The sequence below is a fragment of the Heptranchias perlo genome, chromosome 9 (assembly GCF_035084215.1).
Source record: "Heptranchias perlo isolate sHepPer1 chromosome 9, sHepPer1.hap1, whole genome shotgun sequence".
NCBI lineage: Eukaryota > Metazoa > Chordata > Chondrichthyes > Hexanchiformes > Hexanchidae > Heptranchias > Heptranchias perlo.
This window is the reverse complement of record NC_090333.1, coordinates 6,698,633-6,720,950: the sequence shown is the minus strand read 5'-3', so window position 1 is coordinate 6,720,950 and position 22,318 is coordinate 6,698,633. Positions and strand designations below refer to the sequence as shown.

Sequence of the window (22,318 nt, the reverse complement as noted above, 5' to 3'; positions counted from 1 at the left end):
GCTGAGTTTACTTGCAAAATTAAATGATTACATTCTGTTAAGATGAGATGGTTCAACGTCGCCGTTTTCCTCACAAAGGGCAAAGAGCATTCCACATGTCTTCAGTTTGCTTTACTATGAAATGATCATCACTGTAGTTCAGCATATTTCCATTCCACATGCCTATGCCACGGAGTCTCAATTTCTTCATGATCGCTGACTTAATTGAAATGCTCTGTGGATCGTCATACCAGACCTCATGAAATGTATTATTAACCTGCCATAAAAAAATAAAGAGTTACACAGATAGGAGCGAGGGGTTTGGGTCAATGCTCAGTTCGAGACACTATGCTGAAAATCTTCATCAGCAGAAGACAGAATGGACTGAAATGTACGATGAGAAAATGCACAATGACAAATGAGCAAAACAATCTCAAAAATTAGGGACTTACGGCTACGGCCGGCAATTTCCTCAGGGCTTCTCCCACTCCGTCCCCTGACCATCGGCAGAAACTCCATTTCCGTGCACAAACGCGGTTTTCCGCTGCACGTCCACACAAGTAACGGGAACGGAGCAGGAGCAGCTCCAAGTCTATCTTTTTTAACACCCAAACCAATTAACTCATCTGGATGCTGTGCAACACATGAACATAAGGCACACATTGAAAGCACAGACGGGACCTCAGTTTAACGTGTCATCTGAAGGACGGCACCTCCGACAGTGCAGCACTCCCTCAGTACAGCAACTTCGAAAAATCCACATGAACAGCCCAGATGTCAATTCGGATGCAACAAGTCAAAAGATTATGGTGTTTGATTGGGAAAAAAATGATTTGGGGGAAATAGAAAGAGATAGATGACTTGCAAGTCAGAGTTAGCATGGGCCTCCAGAGAAAATGATTTAAAAAAATAAATCGAATTATCCAAGGTCTGATTTAACTCAATGTGGAACATTCTATCATTTCAAAATAATCTTTTCAAATTGCTCAAAGTAACAAAATATTGCAATCGAAAGGTGGAAAACATGATTTCAATGTTACTGCTGAAAGCTCAAGCATCACAGCCTTTGACTGCAGTGCATCAAGTATCTCAGCAAACTTGGCCAACGTCAATTAGACATGTGACTAGGTATTTTTTTATATTCGTTCATGGGATGTGGGCGTCGCTGGCGAGGCCGGCATTTATTGCCCATCCCTCATTGCCCTTGAGAAGGTGGTGGTGAGCCGCCTTCTTGAACTGCTGCAGTCCGTGTGGTGACGGTTCTCCCACAGTGTTGTTAGGAAGGGAGTTCCAGGATTTTGACCCAGCGACGATGAAGGAACGGCGATATATTTCCAAGTCGGGATGGTATGTGACTTGGAAGGGAACATACAGGTGGTGTTGTTTCCATGTGCCTGCTGCTCTTGTCCTTCTAGATGGTAGAGGTCGCGGGTTTGGGAGGTGCTGTCGAAGAAGCCTTGGCGAGTGGCTGCAGTGCATCCTGTGGATAGTACGCACTGCAGCCACTGTGCGCCGGTGGTGAAGGGAGTGAATGTTTAGGGTGGTGGAACCAATCAAGCGGCTGCTTTATCTTGGATGGTGTCGAGCTTCCTGAGTGTTGTTGGAGCTGCACTCATCCAAGCAAGTGGAGAGTATTCCATCACACTCCTGACTTGTGCCTTGTAGATGGTGGAAAGGCTTTGGAGAGTCAGGAGATGAGTCACTCGCCACAGAATACCCAGCCTCTGACCTGCTCTCGTAGCCACAGTATTTATATGGCTGGTCCAGTTAAGTTTCTGGTCAATGGTGACCCCCAGGATGTTGATGGTGGGGGATTTGGTGATGGTAATGCCGTTGAATGTCAAGGGGAGGTGGTTGGAGCCTCTCTTGTTGGAGATGGGCATTGCCTGTCACTTATCTGGCGCGAATGTTACTTGCCACTTATGAGCCCAAGCCTGGATGTTGTCCAGGTCTTGCTGCGTGCGGCATCAGACTGCTTCATTATTTGAGGGGTTGCGAATGGAACTGAACACTGTGCAATCATCAGCGAACATCCCCATTTCTGACCTTATGATGGAGGGAAGGTCATTGATGAAGACAGGACATACCCAGGGATGGTGATGGAAGAGTCTGGGAAGTTGGTTGAAAGATATGTGCGTATGGCTGTGTCAGGCTGTTGCTTGACTAGTCTGTGGGACAGCGCTCCCAATTTTGGCACAAGTCCCCAGATGTGAGTGAGGAGGACTTTGCAGGGTCGACTGGGCTTGGTTTGCCGTTGTCGTGTCCGGTGCCTAGTGGTCCGATGCCGGGTGGTCCATCCGGTTTTATTCTCATTATGACTTTTCGTATCTGGATTTTACAACTGAGTGGTTTGCGAGGCCATTTCAGAGGGCAATTAAGAATCAACCACATTGCTGTGGGTCTGGAGTCACATATAGGCCAGACCGGGTAAGGACGGCAGGTTTCCTTTCCTGAAGGACATTAGAACGCAGTAGGTCGAGAGTGTGTGGTATTTGCTACTGTGCAGTTTTCTTATGTACAGGGCACGCTACCGTCAATCTTTTGTGCTAAATTGATCATCAAATGGGAGACAGGGGCACACATTTCACAAACCAAACAATCGCTAATTTTCACAGGAGGGTCAATATGGGTTGTGCAAAGTGATCGATTTGAAAAGACCACAGCTCATCTCATTTTTTGCAACTGGTCATACACAATGTCTTAACAAACGGAACTGGGTTTGGTGCTTTGTCTGTCAACTCCCATTTTCTTGGCTATTCTCCAACTACACACATTTTCTACTGTATAAACTGTACATTCTGAACTGTGCTGAATCCTGTACACAGGGAATATTGAATCATGAAATACTGCAAGCTTTGCATTCTGCAAAGAATGGACAATGCACAACTCTCCATTGTGTTTTGATTGATAGTCTTACCATGTAGATATAAGACGGGACTTTCTGCTCATCATCCCAATATCTGCCAGTAATTGATTTGTGCACATGCTGTACGATCTCTTTGTATGGGACCTGACGTCCAGCTGCATTACTGCAAGGGGCACCTCGGAAAGGAATCTTTTCCAATACACACCTACCAGTCTGAAAATACAAAAGGATGAAAATATAGTTACTTTGGGAACTTCAAAAATGCAGTAACAACATGACTGATCTCTAAGTGTAAAGAGGAACAATTAGAGAAAAATAAGTTTTACAATTTGGACAGGAGGGTCTCTCACTGAAATATATAAAATTAAATAGTACATTTATAGACAAGGACAAGGTTGTAATTTCAAATAGACAGCAACAAGACTGAATATAGAAGATTACGGAGTGATCTAATTGACGTGTTTAAGATGATCAAAGCAGTTGATAGGGTAGATAGAGAGAAAGTATTTCCTCTGGTGGGAGAGTCCAGAACAAGGGGACATAACCTGAAAATTAGAGCAAGGCTGTTCAGGGGTGATGTCAGGAAGCACTTCTTCACGAAAAGGGCCGTGGAAATCTGGAATTCTCTCCCCCAAAAAGCTGTTGAGGCTCGGTCAATTGAAAACTTCAAAACTGAAATTGATAGATTTTTGTTAGGGAAGGGTATTAAGGGTTATGGAACCAAGGTGTGTAGATGGAATGAAGATACAGATCAGACATGATCTAATTGAATGGCGGAACAGCTTGAGAGGCTGAATGGCCTCCTCCTGTTCCTATGTTCTTATGATCCCTTGTGTTAAAAGGATGAGCTTTGAGAAAAGATTAGAGAAGCTTAAGATTTACAGCCGAGAAGAATGCAGTTAAGGGGAGGCCTCAGTGGAATAAAATGTTAAATAGCACAGATAAGGTAAGCCCAGAGAGCAAGCACTGCAAACAAATAATTTCTCCAGAACAGTGAATCAATGGGATATTTTGCACAGCAACAAGACAATCATAACATCATAGTATCATAGTAAGTACAGCAAGGGAGGAGGTCATTCGGCCCATCATGCCTGTGCTGGCTCGTCACAAGAACTATCCAATTAGTCCCATTCCTCTGCTCTTTCCCCATCGCCCTGTAAATTTTTCCCCTCAAGTATTTATCCAATTCCCTTTTGAAAGTGAATATTAAATCTGCTTCCACCACCCTTTCAGGCAGTGCATTCCAGATCATAACAACTCGCTGCGTAAAAAAAATGTTTCCCCAGATCACCTCTGGCTCTTTTGTAATGGTTTACAATAGTCTATTCTAAATAATTCGGATTACTGAAAGCCAGATAATGACAAAACCTTACCTCAAAAAACTGTGTGCAAGGATAGTCATAACCATACCATGGAACTCCCAACACGAGCTTTCTGGAATCAATTCCCAGATTGATATAAGCGGAGTAACCTAAATGGCGAAAAAAAATAATGAGGGTCTTAGATTCACATTGATATCGGGCAGGTAGACCCTGAACCAGATGGTCTTATTGTACATACCTGATAAAGTCTGGTAATAGGGAGCATTTGCCTTTGCAAAGCAATTGTCCCACATTTGACTCTGCATATCATAGGACATCACAAATAAAAAGTCACAGGAATTTGCAATTCTCAAAAAGTCATAGCATCGGCCATCAATGCAGTCTGGAGACCAAGGCACGTTAAATGTGACCTAAGGGCCAAAGAGTAACAAGAAGAAGTTAGTTTCATCTCATACCTTATGTTGGATATCACTAGTAGTTATATGGTTTTTATATGCACTCGCACATGGTCCATGGGAACTGTGAATTTAACAGGTTAGGAGTTCGACAGTGTTCATGACTGTATAAAAAGGAACAGGATAAAGTTGGGGCAAATTGTGAGTTAGAATTAATAGGATCCTCGGTTATCAAATATTAATCAGGTTCAATTCCCCACTGCTCACTCACCTTCTTCCTCCAATTTTCTGTCAGTTTTCTCTCCTCCTCTCCAAAAGGCATTAAGTTGTAACCAAATTGTAGTCCCAAAAGGGCCAGCCACACTCCAATACCGAGTCAAAGTGGCCAAAGTTCTTTTACGCGAGGCCAGACATTGAGTGCTGGCAGGCAATTTTAACATGGGTGGGGGGACTAACCCAATTGGTGGCCATCTGCACGGTCACACTTCCAGTGGGAGGTTTCCAGATAATGATCAGATGGTTCATTTGACCTTCCCCGACCCAGTGGCACTCGGGGTAAATTGTGCCCTCCAACATCCCAGCTGAAATCAGATAACTCAGCACGAACCAGGATTTGCATGGCTCATGTAGTCACTGCCTGAACAAGAAGGCATTCGGGAGCCGAAGGTCAAGAATTAAATCACTGTAATCTGAGTTAGCAAAGTCCGTTATGTGCAAACTTCTCAGCAGTGAAAGTCTGCTTCAAACTTTACCCAATAAAAATGCAGAGAGTGATTTCCTTTTTTGCCTACTTAATGGTCCCTTTATTTCAAAGTAACTCATTAGATATAAACTGTGGGACATTTCTGAAGGATGTTATAGGGCTTGACATTAAGACAAACATTTCTTCCTTTGAAGAAGTGTTTTGACGGAGTAAATAAGGAGAAAATGTTCCCAGTGGCAGGAGGGTTGATAGCCAGAGGACACAGCTTTCAGGAGATTGGCAAAAGAATGAGAGGGGAGATGAGGAGAATTTTTTTTACACAGAGAGTTGTTATGATCTGGAATATAAAACCAGAAAGGGTGGTGGAAGCAGATTCAACAGTAACTTTCAAAAGGGAATTGGATAAATACTTGAAGGGGAAAAAATTCCAGGGCAATGTTCTTATGTTCTTATGAACAGGGGAGTGGGATTAATTGGATAGCTCTTTCAAAGAGCCAACACAGGCACGCTGGGCCGAACGGCCTCCTACTGTGCTGGAACCTTCTGAGAACCTATGTGAAAATTACAGTTCGAACTATGCCATCCATGGAAGCTGGAACTCAAGTCACTTGTATCATTCTGGGCTACAAGTGATGCAGCATCAAGTTTGCTGTATATCCAGCTTAAACTGATTCAATCTAAAATTTCTAACCTCAGCAATTGTCAAAGCAGCTTTGTAACAAGATGATGCACTGATAAACAGCAGCGAAAAATCATGATTTCAATTCACTTATCCAGAAAAATATCAATCTTCCTTTATGATTAAGTAGAAAGTAAATTGCTTATCCCCATTTAATTAAAAAAATGGCTTCTTTACCTGAGACCCAGGTATTTCACGGTGGAACACATCCATGGTTTCGGAAACCAGTTGAGGGATCTTGAAATAACCTCGAGATGGTTTTTTAACAGCAATGTTCACATCCAAATTGATTCCATCCATAAATTGCCTTTTTGCCAACTGCAATTGCTTATCGACCCACTTTTCTCGGCGTTGTTTGTATACAGTGTTCCATAGTGAAAAAACTCCTGGTGAAGGGTGAAGAAACAACTTCCAATTATAGAGCATCATTCGCACAACATTGTGTCCCAAGACACTATGCAGGACAGAATTGCCAACATCAGGTAGGAAGTAGTAGAGGAAGATTTAGCTCGAATTTGTATTTACATAGTGCCTGACACATCCTCAGGATGTCCTTAAATGCTTCATCGCCAATTAATTATTTTTGAAGCATAATCACTGTTGCTTTGTAAGCAGATGTGGTCGCTAATTTGTACCCAGAGAGGCCCCACAAATAGGAAATTAGATAAATGGCCAGTTCATCTGATTTGGTGATGTAGGTTGAGGGATGAATGTTGTCCAGGACACCAGGAGAACTCCCTGTTCTTTGAATTGTGCCAATGGGATCTTTTACATCCAACAGAATAGGCAGGTGGAGCCCTTGTTTAAGGTCTCATCTGAATCACAGCACCTCTGAAACATTCACCTGAGGAAGGAGGAAGCCTCCGAAAGCTTGTGATTTTCAAATAAAATCGTTGGACTTGGTTCCAATTTTCACTTGGTGTTGTAAAATTGTTTACAACAGCACCTCTGGCAATGCAGCATTCCCTCAGTACTGCACTTATGTGTCAAGTCCTGGAGTAAACCCAAAACCTTCTGACCCAGGAGGAGAGACACAGTGCTAAAGCTGAGCCATGCTGACACGTGAGGGAAGAGACCAAAGGCGCAGTCAAACAGGTCGGTTTTGATGAGGCTTTCGAAGATAGGAAGAGAAATAGCAAGACAAAGAGGTTGAAGAAGAAGAATCTGGAGTTCAAGAGGGTCACAGCTGAAGGTTCTGCCATTGATGGAGGAAGAGGAGAAATCTCAGCGGCCCAGAGTCGGAAGAATGGAGCGTGTGTGCTGGGCTCTGGACACAATTGGGTCGGGCTTTCATTAAACTGCATTCTTCATTCTAAATCCTGGCATCAGTGGCAGACTGCTGCTGTGCCAGGGAATAAAAGTTCCACCTATCTATTTATAGGTTATTAAAAACAGTATGTCCTGTCATCTTTCTGTTCAAAAATTCTTTGTCAACAGTATCTTTTGTTTTTCTATTTTAATTGTGTTCACATCTGGTGACGCCCGTCCTGTCACCTTTGTAATTGAATTTTGCCTATAATGTGGCCTGTGGTTATATAGTTCCACACGACGGCCATCAAGTGATGGTGTGAACAGTTTTTATTTGAAGGCCTCAGCCTGTCTCCAAAGCCTGGACATATCCTTCTCCCTCATATACTTCTGCAGCTTCCCCTTAAATGCATCTATGTCATTTGCATCAGCCACTCCATGTGGTTGCAAGTTCCACATTCTTACCACTCACTGACGAAAGAAGTTTTTCCTGAATTCCCTATTGGATTTATTTGTGACTATCTTATAGTTTTGGATGACCTCTAGTTTTCGACTTGCCCACAAATGGAAAATTATGAACATATGAACATACGAGAGCTGGGGTAGGCCATTCGGCTCCTCGAGCCTGCTCTGCTATTTGGTAAGATCATGATTGATCTGATTGTGACCTCAACCCCACTTACCTGTCTACCGACTATAACCTTTGACTCCCTTGTTAATCAGGAGTCTATCTAACTCAGCCTTAGAAATATTCAATGACCCTGCCTCCACCGCTCCCTGGCAAGGGAGTTCGACAGACTCACGACCCTCTGAGAGAAAAAATTCCTCCACACCTCCGTCTTAAATGGGAGACCCATTATTTTTAAACTGGTGGCCCCTAGTTCTAGTATCTCCCACAAAGGGAAACCTCCTCTCATCATCTACCCTTCTAGTCCCCTCAGGATCTCATATGTTTCAATAAGATAACCTCTCGTTCTTCTAAATTCCAGTGTATGCAGGCCCAACTTATCCAACCTTTCCTCAAAAGATAACCCCCTCATCTGAGGAATCAGTCGAGTGAACCTTCTCTGAACTACCTCCAAGCAATTATTTCCTTTCTTAAATAAGAAGACCAAAACTGCACACAGTATTTGAGATGTGGTCTCACCAATGCCCTGTACAACTGTAGCAAAACATCTCTACTTTTATATTCCATTCCCCTTGCAATAAATGACAATATTCCATTTGCCTTCCTAATCACTTGCTGTACCTGCATACTAACTTTTTGTGATTCATGTACTCGGACACTGATTCCTGTGGCACTCGTTACATCTTGCCAATTCATAATTTTAAAGAACTCTATCAGATCACCACTCAGTCTTCCCTTTTCTAGAGAAAAGAGCCCCAGCCTGTTCAGTCTTTCCTGATAGTTATACTCTCTCAGTTCTGATATAATCCTTGTAAATCCTTTTTGCACTTTCTCCAGTACTTCTGTATCTTTTTGTAGTATGGAGACCAGAACTGTGCACAGTACTCTCAGTGTTTTCTAACCAAGGACCTATACATGATTAACATAACTTCTCTGCTGTGAATTATTTTCCTCCAGAAATGAATCCCAATGATTTGTTTGTGCTTTTTACGGCTTTCTTAACCAAGCATTTCTGCTTAAATGCTCCAGGCAAGTACAGAAGATCGGAATAGGGCGACGATGAGGGAAGCGGTGGTTCGGGCACCGAACTTGCAGGAACATGTGAGGGGTGAGGGACTGATGCTTCCAAAGATGTCAATAGCAGTTTGGTCGCATTCCATTAGACCACCCTCCTCCCCAACAAGACATGTTAGACCCTCCATTCCCCGATCTCCCCAATACTGCCAGATCCCAGCAATCCCTGACCATCTCCTGAGTCCTTGCTGGATCCCACAATCTCCCTCCTCAGAATTCTCCCCCTCCCCTACTCCTAGATCAGAAGACTCCCACTCAGTGCTCACGAATCCAGCAAGTTTGGGAGGTGAAAAGTAGAATAAAAATACATCACCAGTCAATCTCCCATGGCAATGGACAAAGAGAGTCCTGACTTGTGTAGTATTCAGACGAAGCAGGATTGGAGTGTGGGGGATAATTCAACCAGGGTGTTCAGATGTAACTCAGTCCCCATTGTGAAATCATGAATTTTGTCCTGATATTTATTATAATACTTTGATCAATTGTAATTTTTATTTAAATGGCAATTTGAGCTGAAAGATGCAAAACAGAGGTGCTACAGTGCCACCACTGGTGGGGAGGATGTAATTACAGTGCATCAAGTTTACGGAGACAGTTCCCATTATAAATGTGGACAGAGGAATTTATAAATGGAAAAAGTTGCCACAAAAGTTTGAAAAACTTGAGAACAGAAAGTAAGGTTTTGTTGACAGGAGGTGTGTGTGGATATAAGATTTTTCACATGCAATAGATGGAATGTAGAATAATTTGCGAGAGCTGTACCGGAGCTGGAGGGGAATTTCAGCACTGTAATGTCAAAAATAGCAATTCAAGGCTGTGCACTGAATGTCCTTTTATGTGGTTTTCAATAATACAGCTTGCATTGGAAGACAGAAGGACATTTGTTTTTTCTGTGATAAAATTACTTACCTCTCAGGACAACTCGAACTTGATTCGCATGAGCATAACACAAAAGCTCAGGATCGTATGGTCCAAAGGCTGCAATAGTCGTGACCTTAAACCAGTCATAATACTTCCAATCCTTTCCTCCAACATCAAAGACAAAGACCTAGTACAAAATAAAGCAGTCAATTGCAGTAATGAAGGGCAGAAAACTGCCATTTAAAAATAGATATTTTCACAATCAATGGCCCAGATTTTGTTGACAAAATAACGGTGAGGCGAATGGGGCTCGTTTTATTTATGTGTAAATGGTACAGCAACTTCAGGCGAGGGGCAGATACGCAGTTAAACTCAAACATCCACAAGTTGCTGACCGAGTTGGGCTGCTCCGCTGTTAGCTTCACGAAAACAGCATCCAGCTATCTTGCTCAACCTTAAAATGCATTGAACGACGTGAAGTTCATGTATTTGTGCAGGAGATTCAAACTGAACTCGCCATGGAAAGTTACGTCTTTTCCATTCCAGTCTAAGTAACTTTTTAACGACGGTGAATGTGTTCATTATCGGCAATCAAGATCTCTGGCACTGATAATTAACTATTACAAGAGTGGAGTCTCATTCCTTCAGGATTTAATTGCTGTTGGAGATTTTAAAAATGTCAATTTTAAAATTAAAACTTTTTTTCACTTCCCCTTTCACTCACTTCTCAATCCTTGCACTGTGAATTTCACTACCTTCAATCTCATTGGTTAAGGAGATACCCTGTTTCTTGCCCTGTTCACTCAGCTCCCAAATGCCCTGTTTCACTCACTGCCCCGTTATCAGTTCGCACTTTCAGCAACTTGCCACTCAAAAACGTGCAAGGGCAGGTCCAAGTAACGGCAAGCACCGTTAGATGCCCTGTTAGAGCAAAATTTGGCCCATTATCATTTCCCCAGGTTACGGGGTAAGGAACGGCTGGTGAACTGATTCTCAGGTTACCACCAATGTCGATCTAAATGCAGCCACCAGAAAAAAAGAATATGCTAAAGAGCAACAACCTCTCAGAACTTCCATCTCCACAATAGTGCAGGTGAGAGGAACTGAACAACATGAGGAAACGGAGCTCACATCCCAATACTCCATTCCAAGTGTTGGTGCTCAATACACTTCAAAAGGACAACTTAAACTAAATAAACTCTTTATACAAGGGATTTTAGTGTTCCAGTTTAAAAAATTTTGCATTCAAGGTACCTGGTGTCAAATCAAGCATTTCTACCATGAGACCAGCAAGACTAGATCAGAATATAGTTCCCGAGAAAGAGAAACAGCGCATACTGCACCAGTGTGACATTTTTCCATTTCCCACACCAACCATCCTGTGTTCTCAAATGAGACTGCCTGTTTAGTGCTGCAGTTTAGTTCATCACAGTTTTGTGATTTGGGCCCTTTGAGTTGGACTGAGACTATCAAACATGCATCATCTGAGCTGACACTTTTGTGCAGTAATGAGAGAGTGCTGCATTGTTGGAGGGGTTGTCTTTTGGATGAGATGTTAAAGTGGATCTAATAGAACGCTGGCAATATTGAAGAGCAGGGAGTTCTCTTGGTGTCCTGGCCAACAATTATCTCTCAACCAACATCAGCAGAAACACATTAACTGTTCATTCATGCAACTTGCTGTTTGTGGGACCTTGCTCTGCACATATCAGCAGAATTGTATTCCAGCACAATCTGTAACCTCATAGCCCGGCATATTCCACTCTCTACCATTATCAAAAAGCCAGGGGATCAACCCTGATTCATTGAGGAGTGCAGAAGAGCATGTCAGGAGCAGCACCAGGCGTACCTAAAAATGAGGTGCCAACTGGGTGCAGCTGCAACACAGGACTACATGCATGCTAAACAGCGGAAGCAACATGCTATACACATAGATAAGAGATTCCACAACAACCAACGGTTCAGATCAAAGCTCTGCAGTCTTGCCACACCCAGTCATGAAATGTGGTGGACAATTGAACAACTAACGGGAGGAGGAGGCTCTGTAAACATGCCCATCTTCAATGATGGCGGAGTCCAACACGTGAGTGCAAAAGACAAGGCTGAAGAATTTGCAACCATCTTCAGCAAAAAGTGCCAAGTAGATGATCCATCTCAACCTCCTCCTGACATCCCCACCATCACAGAAGACAGTATTCAGCCAATTCGACTCACTCCACGTGATATCAAGAAACAGCTGAGTGCATTGCATACATCAAAGGTTATGGGCCCCGGCAACATCCCGACTGTAGTGCTGAAGACTCGTGCTCCAGGACTCGCGACGCCTCCAGCCAAACTGTTCCAGTGAAACTACAACACTGGCATCTATCCAACAATGTGGAAAATTGCCCAGGTATGTCCTGTCCACAAAAAGCAGGACAAATCCAATCCGGCCAATTACTGCCCCATCAGTCTACTCTCAATCATTAGCAAAGTGATGGAAGGTGTCATCGACAATGCTATCAAACGACACTTACTCACCATTAACCTGCTCACCGATGCTCAGTTTGGTTCCCGCCTCCAGACCTCATTACAGCCTAGGTCCAAACATGGACAAAAGAGCTGAATTCCAGAGGTGAGGTGAGAGTGACAGCCCTTGAAATCAAGGCAGTATTTAACCGAGTGTGGCACCAAGGAGCCCGAGTAAAATTGAAGTCAATGGGAATCAGGGGGAAATCTCTCCAGTGGCTAGAGTCATACCTAGCACAAAGGAAGATGGTAGTGCTTGTTGGAGGACAATCATCTCAGCCCCAAGACATTGCTGCAGGAGTTCCTCAGGGCAGTGACCAAGGCCCAACCATCTTCAGCTGCTTCATCAATGATCTTCCCTCCATCATATGGTCAGAAATGGGGATGTTCACTGAATATTGCACAGTGTTCAGTTCCATTCTCAACCCCTCAGATAATGAAGCAGTCCGAGCCCCAATGCAGCAAGACCTGGACAACATCCAGGTTTGGGCTGAATAGTGGCAAGTAACATTCACGCCAGACAAGTGCCAGGCAATGACCACCTCCAACAAGAGAGAGTCTAACCACCTCCCCTTGACATTCAACGGCATTATCATCAACATCCTGGGGGTCACCATTGACCAGAAACTGAACTGGACCAGCCATATAAATTCGGTGGCTACAAGAGCAAGTCAGAGGTTGGGTATTCTGTGGTGATTGACTCACCTCCTGACTCCCAAAACCTTTCCACCATCTACAAGGCACGAGTCAGGAGTGTGATGGAATACTCTCCACTTGCCTGGATGAGTGCAGCTCCAACAACACTCAAGAACTCCAAACCATCGAGGACAATGCAGCCCGCTTGATTGGTACCCCATCCACCACCCTAAACATTCACTCCCTTCACCACCGGCGCACAGTGGCTGCAGTGTGTACCATCCACGGGATGCATTGTCGCAACTGTCCAAGGCTTCTTCGACAGCACCTCCCAAACACGCCACCTCTACCACCTAGAAGGACAAGGGCAGCAGTCACATGGGAACAACACCACATGCAAGTTCCCCTCCAAGTCACACACCATCCCAACTTGGAATTATATCGCCATTCCTTCATCGTCGCTGGATCAAAATCATGAACTCCCTACCTAACAGCACTGTGGGAGAACCTTCACCACATGGACTGCAGCGGTTCAAGAAGGCGGCTCACCACCACCTTCTCAAGGGCAATTCGGGATGGGCAATAAATGCTGGCATTGCCAGCGACGCCCACATCCCATGAACAAATAAAAAAAAATTGCCGCTGAGTTTGCCGACAACACTTCAAAAAGTGATTCATTTCATGTGAAGTTCTTTGGGACATCCTGAGGACATGAGGTGCGACATAAATTCATGTTTATTCATTCTTGGAACCAACAGACAGAGGAGACTTTTATCCCACCCATCTGTCAGAAGAATGTTTTTTTGGTGGGAAGGTGGGGGAAGTGGGATAAAAGCAGAATGAACACATCGAGCCTGCAGGTTATATTGGTGGTGCTCTTGTTGCTGCCACACTGCCCACTTAGTAACATTGCTCTGAAGTAAATACTGACCTCATCAATACAGTCAGCAGTTACAGAGTCATTTTGCAACCAATGTATTTTTTAAAGATCTGTTACGTTGTATTCAGTTTAATCGTGGCCAAGGTCCCAGTTTTACAATGAGTGAAAAATGTCAAATGTCATTTTTATGACATGAGATTCCAGGATTTTCAATATTCTGTGGAAACCACAAACCGGTGACCTTAACCATGGTATTAGACAGACACACTGCAGGAGTTAGATCACACATCATTTAAGACTCTGCACATTGGAGAAATATATTTAAAAACAAATTTTATGGAAGCTGCACTTGTTAAAATATCTTTGCACTGCTCAATACTACGGTTGGTCCTATTTTATACAAACTGTAACTATACCAACATTAACACTTTAACATACGGATTATAATATGAGACACTTTGCATTTCAACAATAATTGGACATTCCCCCCGCCCCACTACCCCCATCCCAATAGCTCCACCTGTCCCTCACCCTGACCCACACCCCTCAGACTGTTCCGAACACCCACCCACGACCCACAAACACCCACCCTCGGCCCCCGAACACCCACCCCCAGCCCCCAAACACCCACCCCAGCCCCCGAACACCCACCTCGAACTCATGCTCCACGGTCACGGGTTCGCACAGAATCCGATCCGAACATGGACAGCCGGACCCAGAGCCGCAGCAGACCCACAGCACGAGCACGACCAGGGCCTGCGCCAATTCCAAACTCCAGCGCATCCTCTCCGCCTGAGCTCTGCCCGATATGAAGATCCACCAGATGTAGCAAGATCATTTATTGAAATCCACCCGGATGTGACTGATGATGACACCTCCTGAGTCTCTCTCTCTCTCTCTGTGTTGGTGGATGTGGCAATCGTGAAATGTTGAAACAATCTTCATACTCTGAAATGCAACATTTAAAGGGATGTTCTCTTCTCCCCCTTCCTCCAAATCTTGGCCAACAGCAAACAGAGAAACTAATAAAGGAAAAAGAATGAACTTGCATTTTTTAGCGCCTTTCATGACCTCAGAATGTCTCAAAGTGCTTCATCCCTCTCCATGACCACTGTTTGAGGCTGAACCAGACCGTTTGCAAACTTGGAGTCCTATTTGACCCTGATATGAGCTTCTGACCACAAATCCTCTCCATCACCAAGACTGCCGCCATCCACCTCCATAACATTGTCTTCTCCAACCCTGCTTCAGCTCATCTGCTGCTGAAATCCTCATCCATGCCTTTGATACCTCAAGAATTGACTGTTCCAATGCTCCCCCACCGGCCTCTCATCTTCCACCCTCCAAAACCTTGAGCTCATCCAGAACTCTGCTGCCCGTATCCTAACTCACACCAATTCCCATTCACCAATCACACCTGTGCTCGCTGACCTACATTGGTTCCCAGTCCACCAACACCTCGAATTTAAAATCTATCTCTCAACCAACAACGAAATGTAAACCAGATTATTTGGTCATTAATTTTATTGCTGTTTGCGGGAGCTTACTGTGCGCAAATTGGCTGCCGCGTTTCTAACCTTTACAATCATCCTTGTTTCAAATCCCACCATGGCCTCTCCCCTCCCTATCTCTGTAACTGCCTCCAGCTGTCCAACCCTCCGACAACTCTGCGTTCCTCCAATTCTGGACTCTTGCGCATCCCCGATTTTAATCGCTCCACCACTGGCGGCCATGCCTTCAGCTGCCTCGGCCTTAAGCTCTGGAATTCCCTCCCTCAGCCTTTTTGCCTCTCTCCCTCTCTCTCCTCCTTGAAGACACTCCAGCGAGTGACTCACCTTCTGACTCCCCAAAGCCTTTCCACCATCTACAAGACACGAGTCAGGAGTGTGATGGAATAATCTCCACTTGCCTGGATGAGTGTAGCTCCAACAACACTCAAGAAGCTCGACACCATCCAGGACACAGCAACCCGTTTGATTGCCACCCCATCCACCACCCTAAACATTCACTCCCTTCATCACTGTGGCTGCAGTATGTACCGTCTACAGGATGCACTGCAGCAACTCACCAAGGCTTCATCGACATCACCTCCCAAACCCGCGAACTCGACCACCTAGAAGGACAAGGGCATCAGGCACATGGGAACAACACCACCTGCAAGTCCCCTTCCAAGTCACACACCATCCCGACATGGAAATATATCACCGTGCCTTCATCGTCGCTGGGTCAAAATCCTGGAACTTCCCACCTGACAGCACTGTGGGAGAACCTTCACCACATGGACTGCAGCGGTTCAAGAAGGCGGCTCACCACCACCTTCTCAAGGGCAATTAGGGATGGGCAATAAATGCTGGCCTTGCCAGCGACGCCCACATCCCATGAACAAAATAGGTGGCTGCATTTTGCCGACAAAAAGACAGTGACTCCACTTCAAAAAGTTATTCATTGGCTGCAAATTGCCTTGAGATGTCCTGAGGGCATGAAAGGTGCTATATAAATGCAAGTTCTTTCTTGAAGGTATTTCGCTCTAATTTAACTCAGGCACTAACTCCCCTTAAAATAAGTGGGTTAATATCACAGTTGACTGATGCTCAGAGGAATTCAAGACAAATGTGACGCAGTCGTACAATGTTATCAAATTTAATGTACACACAAGTTAATTACGAGGGAGGCCACTCGGCCCATCCAGAAAACTCCCAAATCCCCACCCCATTGTTGCATCCAGTTGCTATTTAAATGATTCCTGGGATTTTCGTCCCATCGACCGGATCTGGGAATTTATTCCATCTGTTGATCACTCTTTGAACTCCCTGATATCAGTGGTAAATTTGCCTTTTACTTTACCTTTCATCACTAAGACTGCAGATATGCTGCAGCTGCCAGTCTCTGCCGAGTGCGGTACAGAGTCGCCAGACCAAAGTTATACTGATATCAGCTGTAAAGGATTACTGTGCATGTCTGGATGGATGCTGGTGCAGAGCTCCACTTTCTCCCAGTTAATTTTTAATGATAGGGAGGGAGTGAATGGGAGTGTTTGCTTCCTCCTAATATTAAAAAGATTCCACAGAAAGTTTAAAAAGATCTCGGATGTTTCAAAATGCTGTTTTGCATCAGGTGGAAATGATAGCAGCCGGTACAAACTCAAGCTGGTGCGGAACAGATTCCTGGACTGAGGGAGAGAGGAACGGGCAGGGTCTCACTTTACCGGTACGAACTTAAGCTGGTGCAGGACAGACTCCTGGATAGAGGGAGAGGGGAACGGAGGGTCGTTGCTTTACTTGATTTTAGTACCGTTGGGAGTCAGATTGCTGCCCTGACATCTGTTACTTCTGTGGAATTTGCTCCCACAAGGAGTAGTTGGGGCAAAGTCAGCTGTGAGGAGGGCACAAAAAGTGATATAGAGAGGTTAAGTGAGTGGGCAAGAAGGTGGCAGATGGATTATAATGTGGAGAAATGTGAGGTTATTCACTTTGGTCGGAAGAATAGAAAAACAGAAAATTTTAAAATGGAGAGAAACTATTAAATGTTGATGTTCAGAGAGAATTGGGTGTCCTGGTATACAAAACACAGGAAGTTAACATGCCGGTACAACAAGCAATTAGGAAGACAAATGGTATGTTGGCCTTTATTGCAAAGGGGGTTGGAGTCCAAGAGTGAGGAAGTCTTGCTACAATTGTACAAGGGCTTATGGAGACCTCACCTGGAATACTGTGTGCAGTTTTGGCCTCCTGACCTAAGGAAGGATATACTTGCCCTGGGGATGGTGCAGCGAAGGTTCACTAGATTGATTCCTGGGATGAGAGGGTTGTCCAATGATGAGAGATTGAGTACAATGGGCCGATACTCTCTGGAGTTTCGAGGAATGAGAGATGATCTCATTGAAACATATAAGATTCTGAAAGGGCTTGACAAGGTAAATGCCAAAAGGCTGCTTCCCCTGGCTGAAGAGTCCAGAGCTAGAGGGCACAATATAGGAACATAGGAACAGGAGTAGGCCATTCAGCCCCTCATGCTTGCTCCACAATTTGATAAGATCATGGCTGATCTGTGATCCAGCTTCAGAGACCTGCCTTTGGACCATATCCCTTAATACCTTTGGTTGACAAAAAGCTATCCATCTCACATTTACATTTAGCAATTGAGCTAGTATCAATTGCCGTTTGTGGAAGAGAGTTCCAAACTTCTATGACCCTTTGTGTGTCGAAATGTTTTCCAATCTCACTCCTGAAAGGTCTGGCTCTGATATCGGGATAAAGGGTCAGCCATTTCGGACTGAGATGAGGAGCAATTTCTTCACTCTGAGGGTTGTGAATCTTTGGATTTCTCTACCCCAGAGGACTGTGGATGCTCAGTCGTTGAGTACATTCAAGGCTGATATGGATAGATTTTTGGAATCTAGGGGAATCAAGGGATATGGGGATCAGGCGGGAAAGTGGAGTTGAGGTCGAAGATCAGCCATGATCTTATTGAATGGCGGAGCAGGATCGAGGGGCCGTCTGGCCTAGTCCTGCTCCTATTTCTTATGTTCTTATGTTCAAATAGCATAGATGCATTTAAGGGGAAGCTGGATCAACGCATGGGGGAGAAAGCACGAGAAAGATATACTGATAGGGTTAGATGAAGAGGGGTGCGAGGAGGCAGAGATCATTTGGGCCGAATGGCCTGTTTCTGTGCTGTACATTCTCTGTTTGTCATTCTATGTAAAACCTTGTTGATATGCAACTGAAAGTGGTTCACGTTGTTACAAAATGGCAACAGATACTGAATCCACAGTTTACGGGTATATTTTGTATCGAGCATAATGAATGAAATGTTTGTGAAAAACTCCAATGACGGCAGCAGATAAGAGCTCGAATTATTGGCCGCTCAAGACCTTGAGCCACGTGAGTAAGTCCCTCTCGTCCCCCCTCCCCTTTCACTCCCTTAGTGACCTCATCAACCATCAAACCAATAAAGAACAGTGCTCCACTCACACTGACTCGAAGAAAGTTTCCAATCATTTTTTTAAATTACAAAATGTACTTTATTTCATCAAGTTTAAAGATACACACAGTTCAATGTGAAAATCACAATGCATGGAATCATCGAAAATTAAGGCATAGAATGAGGCCATTCGAACCATCGTGTCTGTGCAGTCTGAAAAAGAGCTATCCAGCCTAATCCCACTTTCCAGCTCTTGGTCTGTGGCCTTGTAGGTTACGGTACTTCAAGTGCATATCCAAGTACTTTTTAAATGCGATGAGGGTTTCTGCCTCTACCACCCTTTCAGGAAGTGAGTTCCAGACCCCCACCACCCTCTGGGTGAAAAGATTTCTCCTCATCTCCCCTCTAATTCTTCTACCAATTACTTTAAATCTATGTCTCCTGGTTATTGACCTCTCTGCTAAGGGAAACAGATCCTTCCTGTACACTCTATACTCTTCCCTGTACACAGGGAACCCCCAGCTTCTGTCGCGACACTACAGACTTCCTACAAAAACTCAGTACCCACGGACCAGTTGAACCAGGAACACTTCTCACCACGATGGACGTCTCGGCACTCTACACCAGTATCCCCCACGATGACGGCATCGCTGCGACAGCATCAATACTCAACACCAACAACAGCCAATCTCCAAACGCCATCCTACAACTCATCCTCTTCATCCTGGATCACAATGTCTTCACCTTCGACAACCAGTTCTTTACCCAAACACACAGAGCAGCCATGGGGACCAAATTTGCACCCCAATACGCCAACATTTTCATGCACAAGTTCGAGCAGGACTTCTTCACTGCACAGGACCTCCAACCAACGCTATACACCAGATACATCGACGACATTTTCTTTCTATGGACCCATGGCGAAGAATCACTAAAGAGACTACACGATAACATCAACAAGTTCCATCCCACCATCAAGCTCACCATGGACTACTCCTCAGAATCAGTTTCTTTCTTGGACACACGAATCTCCATCAAAGACGGGCACCTCAGCACCTCAATCTACCGCAAGCCCACGGACAACCTCACGATGCTCCACTTTTCCAGCTTCCACCCTAACCACGTCAAAGAGGCCATCCCCTATGGACAGGCCCTGCGAATACACAGGGTCTGCTCAGACGAGGAGGAACGGGATGGACACCTACAGACTCTGAAAGATGCCCTGGTAAGAACGGGATATGACGCTCGACTCATCAATCGACAGTTCCGACGGGCCACAGCGAAAAATCGCATAGACCTCCTCAGAAGACTAACACGGGACGCAACCAACAGAGTACCCTTTGTCGTCCAGTACTTCCCCGGAGCGGAGAAACTACGCCATGTTCTCCGCAGCCTTCAACATGTCATCAATGACGACGAACACCTCGCTATGGCCATCCCCACACCTCCACTACTCGCCTTTAAACAGCCACCCAACCTCAAACAGACTATCGTTCGCAGCAAATTACCCAGCTTTCAGGAGAACAGCGTCCACGACACCACACAACCCTGTCACGGTAACCTCTGCAAGACATGCCAGATCATCGACACAGATACCACGATCACAGGAGAGGACACCACCCACCAGGTGCATGGTTCATACTCCTGTGACTCGGCCAACGTTGTCTACCTCATACGCTGCAGGAAAGGATGCCCCGGAGCATGGTACATTGGCGAGACCATGCAGACACTGCGACAACGGATGAACGGACACCGCGCAACAATCGCCAGACAGGAGGGTTCCTTCCCAATCGGGGAACACTTCAGCAGTCAGGGACATTCAGCCACCGATCTTCGGGTAAGCGTTCTCCAAGGCGGCGTTCGAGACACACGACAACGCAAAATCGTCGAGCAGAAATTGATAGCCAAGTTCCGCACCCATGAGGACGGCCTCAACCGGGATCTTGGGTTCATGTCACGCTACACGTTACCCCACTAGCGAACAAAAGCTATCTGTTTTTAATATAATGGGTCATTTGCTGGCTTTCTCTGCCTTCCGGATGTTTCTGCCTCTCTCTCTCTCTGTTTTTTTTTCCTGTTTGTTTTTTTGTTGAATGTGTATTCGGGGGTTCTGTAGGTGACACCTCTCTGTCTGAACACGGTGATTGCCTTGGCAACGGGCAGTTGCAGGGGCAGTCTGTAAACACCATGTATTGTTCTGTGATGTATAAATGCGTAGGCTTCAAGGAGCTCCTGAACATTTACCTGAGGAAGGAGGAAACCTCCGAAAGCTTGTAGATTTCAAATAAAAATCGTTGGACGATAACTTGGTGTTGTAAAATTGTTTACAATTGTCACTCTATCTAGGCCACTCAAAATTTTATACACCTCAATTAAATCACCCCTCAGCCTTCTCTGTTCCAAAGAAAACAACCCCAGCCTATCCAATCTGTCCTCATGGCTAAAATTCTCCAGTCCTGGCAATATCCTCATAAATCTCCTCTGTACCCTCTCCAATGCAATCACATCTTTCCTGTAATGTGGTGACCAGAACTGCATGCAGTACTCAAGTTGTGGACTAACCAATGTTTTATGGAGTTCGAGCAGAACCTCCCTGCTCCTATATTCTGTGCCTTGGCTAATAAAGGAAAGTATCTCTTATGCCTTTTTAAACACCTTATCTACCTGTCCTGCTATCATCAGGGATCTGTGGACATGCACTCCAAGGTCCCTCTGTTTCTCTACACTTCTTAGTATCCTACCATTTATTGTGTACTCCCTTGCCTTGCTTGTCCTCCCCAAATGCATTACCTCACACTTCTCTGGATTGAATTCCATTTGACACTTTTCTGCCCACCTGACCAGTCCATTGATATCTTCCTGTAGTCTATCACTTTCCTCCTTACCATCAACCACACGGCCAATTTTTGTATCATCTGCAAACTTCTTAATCACGTCCCCTACATTTAAGTCTAAATCATTGATATGTACCAGAAAAAGCAAGAGACCTCGTACTGAGACCTACTGACCTAGTACTGACCCCACTGGAAACAGCCTTCCAGTCACAAAAACACCCGTTGACCATTACCCTTTGCTTCCTGCCACTGAGCCAATTTTGGATCCCACTTGCCACTTTCCCTTGGATCCCATGGGCTTTTACTTTTCTGAGCAGTCTGCCATGTGCGAACTTGTCAAAAGCCTTGCTAAAATCCATGTAGACGACATCAAATGCGTTACCCTCATCAAACTCCTTGTTGCCTTCTCAAAAATTTCAATCAAGTTAGTCAGACACGACTTTCCCTTCACAAATCCATGCTGACTGTCCTTGATTAATCCGTGCCTTTCTAAATGACGATTAAAGCTGTCCTTCAGAATTGTTTCCAGTAATTTGCCCACCACCGAGGTCAGACTGACTGGCTTGTAATGACTCGGTCTATCCTTTTCTCCCTTGTTAAATAACCGTACAACATTAAAAGTCCTCCAATCCTCCGGCACCACACTTGTAGCTTCCTGACATCACCCCTGAATGGCCCAGCTCTAATTTTAAGGTTATGCCCCCTTGTTCTGGACTCTCCCACCAGAGGAATTACTTTCTCTCCATCCACCCTATCAATTCCATTAATCATTTTAAACACAT

At 44.8% G+C, this 22,318-nt stretch overlaps 1 protein-coding gene across 1 annotated transcript; it reads right to left on the bottom strand.

Moving 5' to 3' along the window:
• Positions 1–65: 65 nt before the first annotated feature.
• On the bottom strand, positions 66–14,562 carry LOC137325621 (di-N-acetylchitobiase-like). The gene is made up of 7 exons (XM_067990887.1): positions 14,431–14,562; positions 9,804–9,942; positions 6,122–6,330; positions 4,406–4,577; positions 4,219–4,316; positions 2,897–3,058; positions 66–256 (listed from the first exon to the last, which is right to left on the bottom strand). The coding sequence occupies exons 1-7, from the start codon at positions 14,560–14,562 to the stop codon at positions 71–73; spliced, it is 1,098 nt and encodes a 365-aa protein (XP_067846988.1). The 3' UTR covers positions 66–70.
• Positions 14,563–22,318: the final 7,756 nt, after the last annotated feature.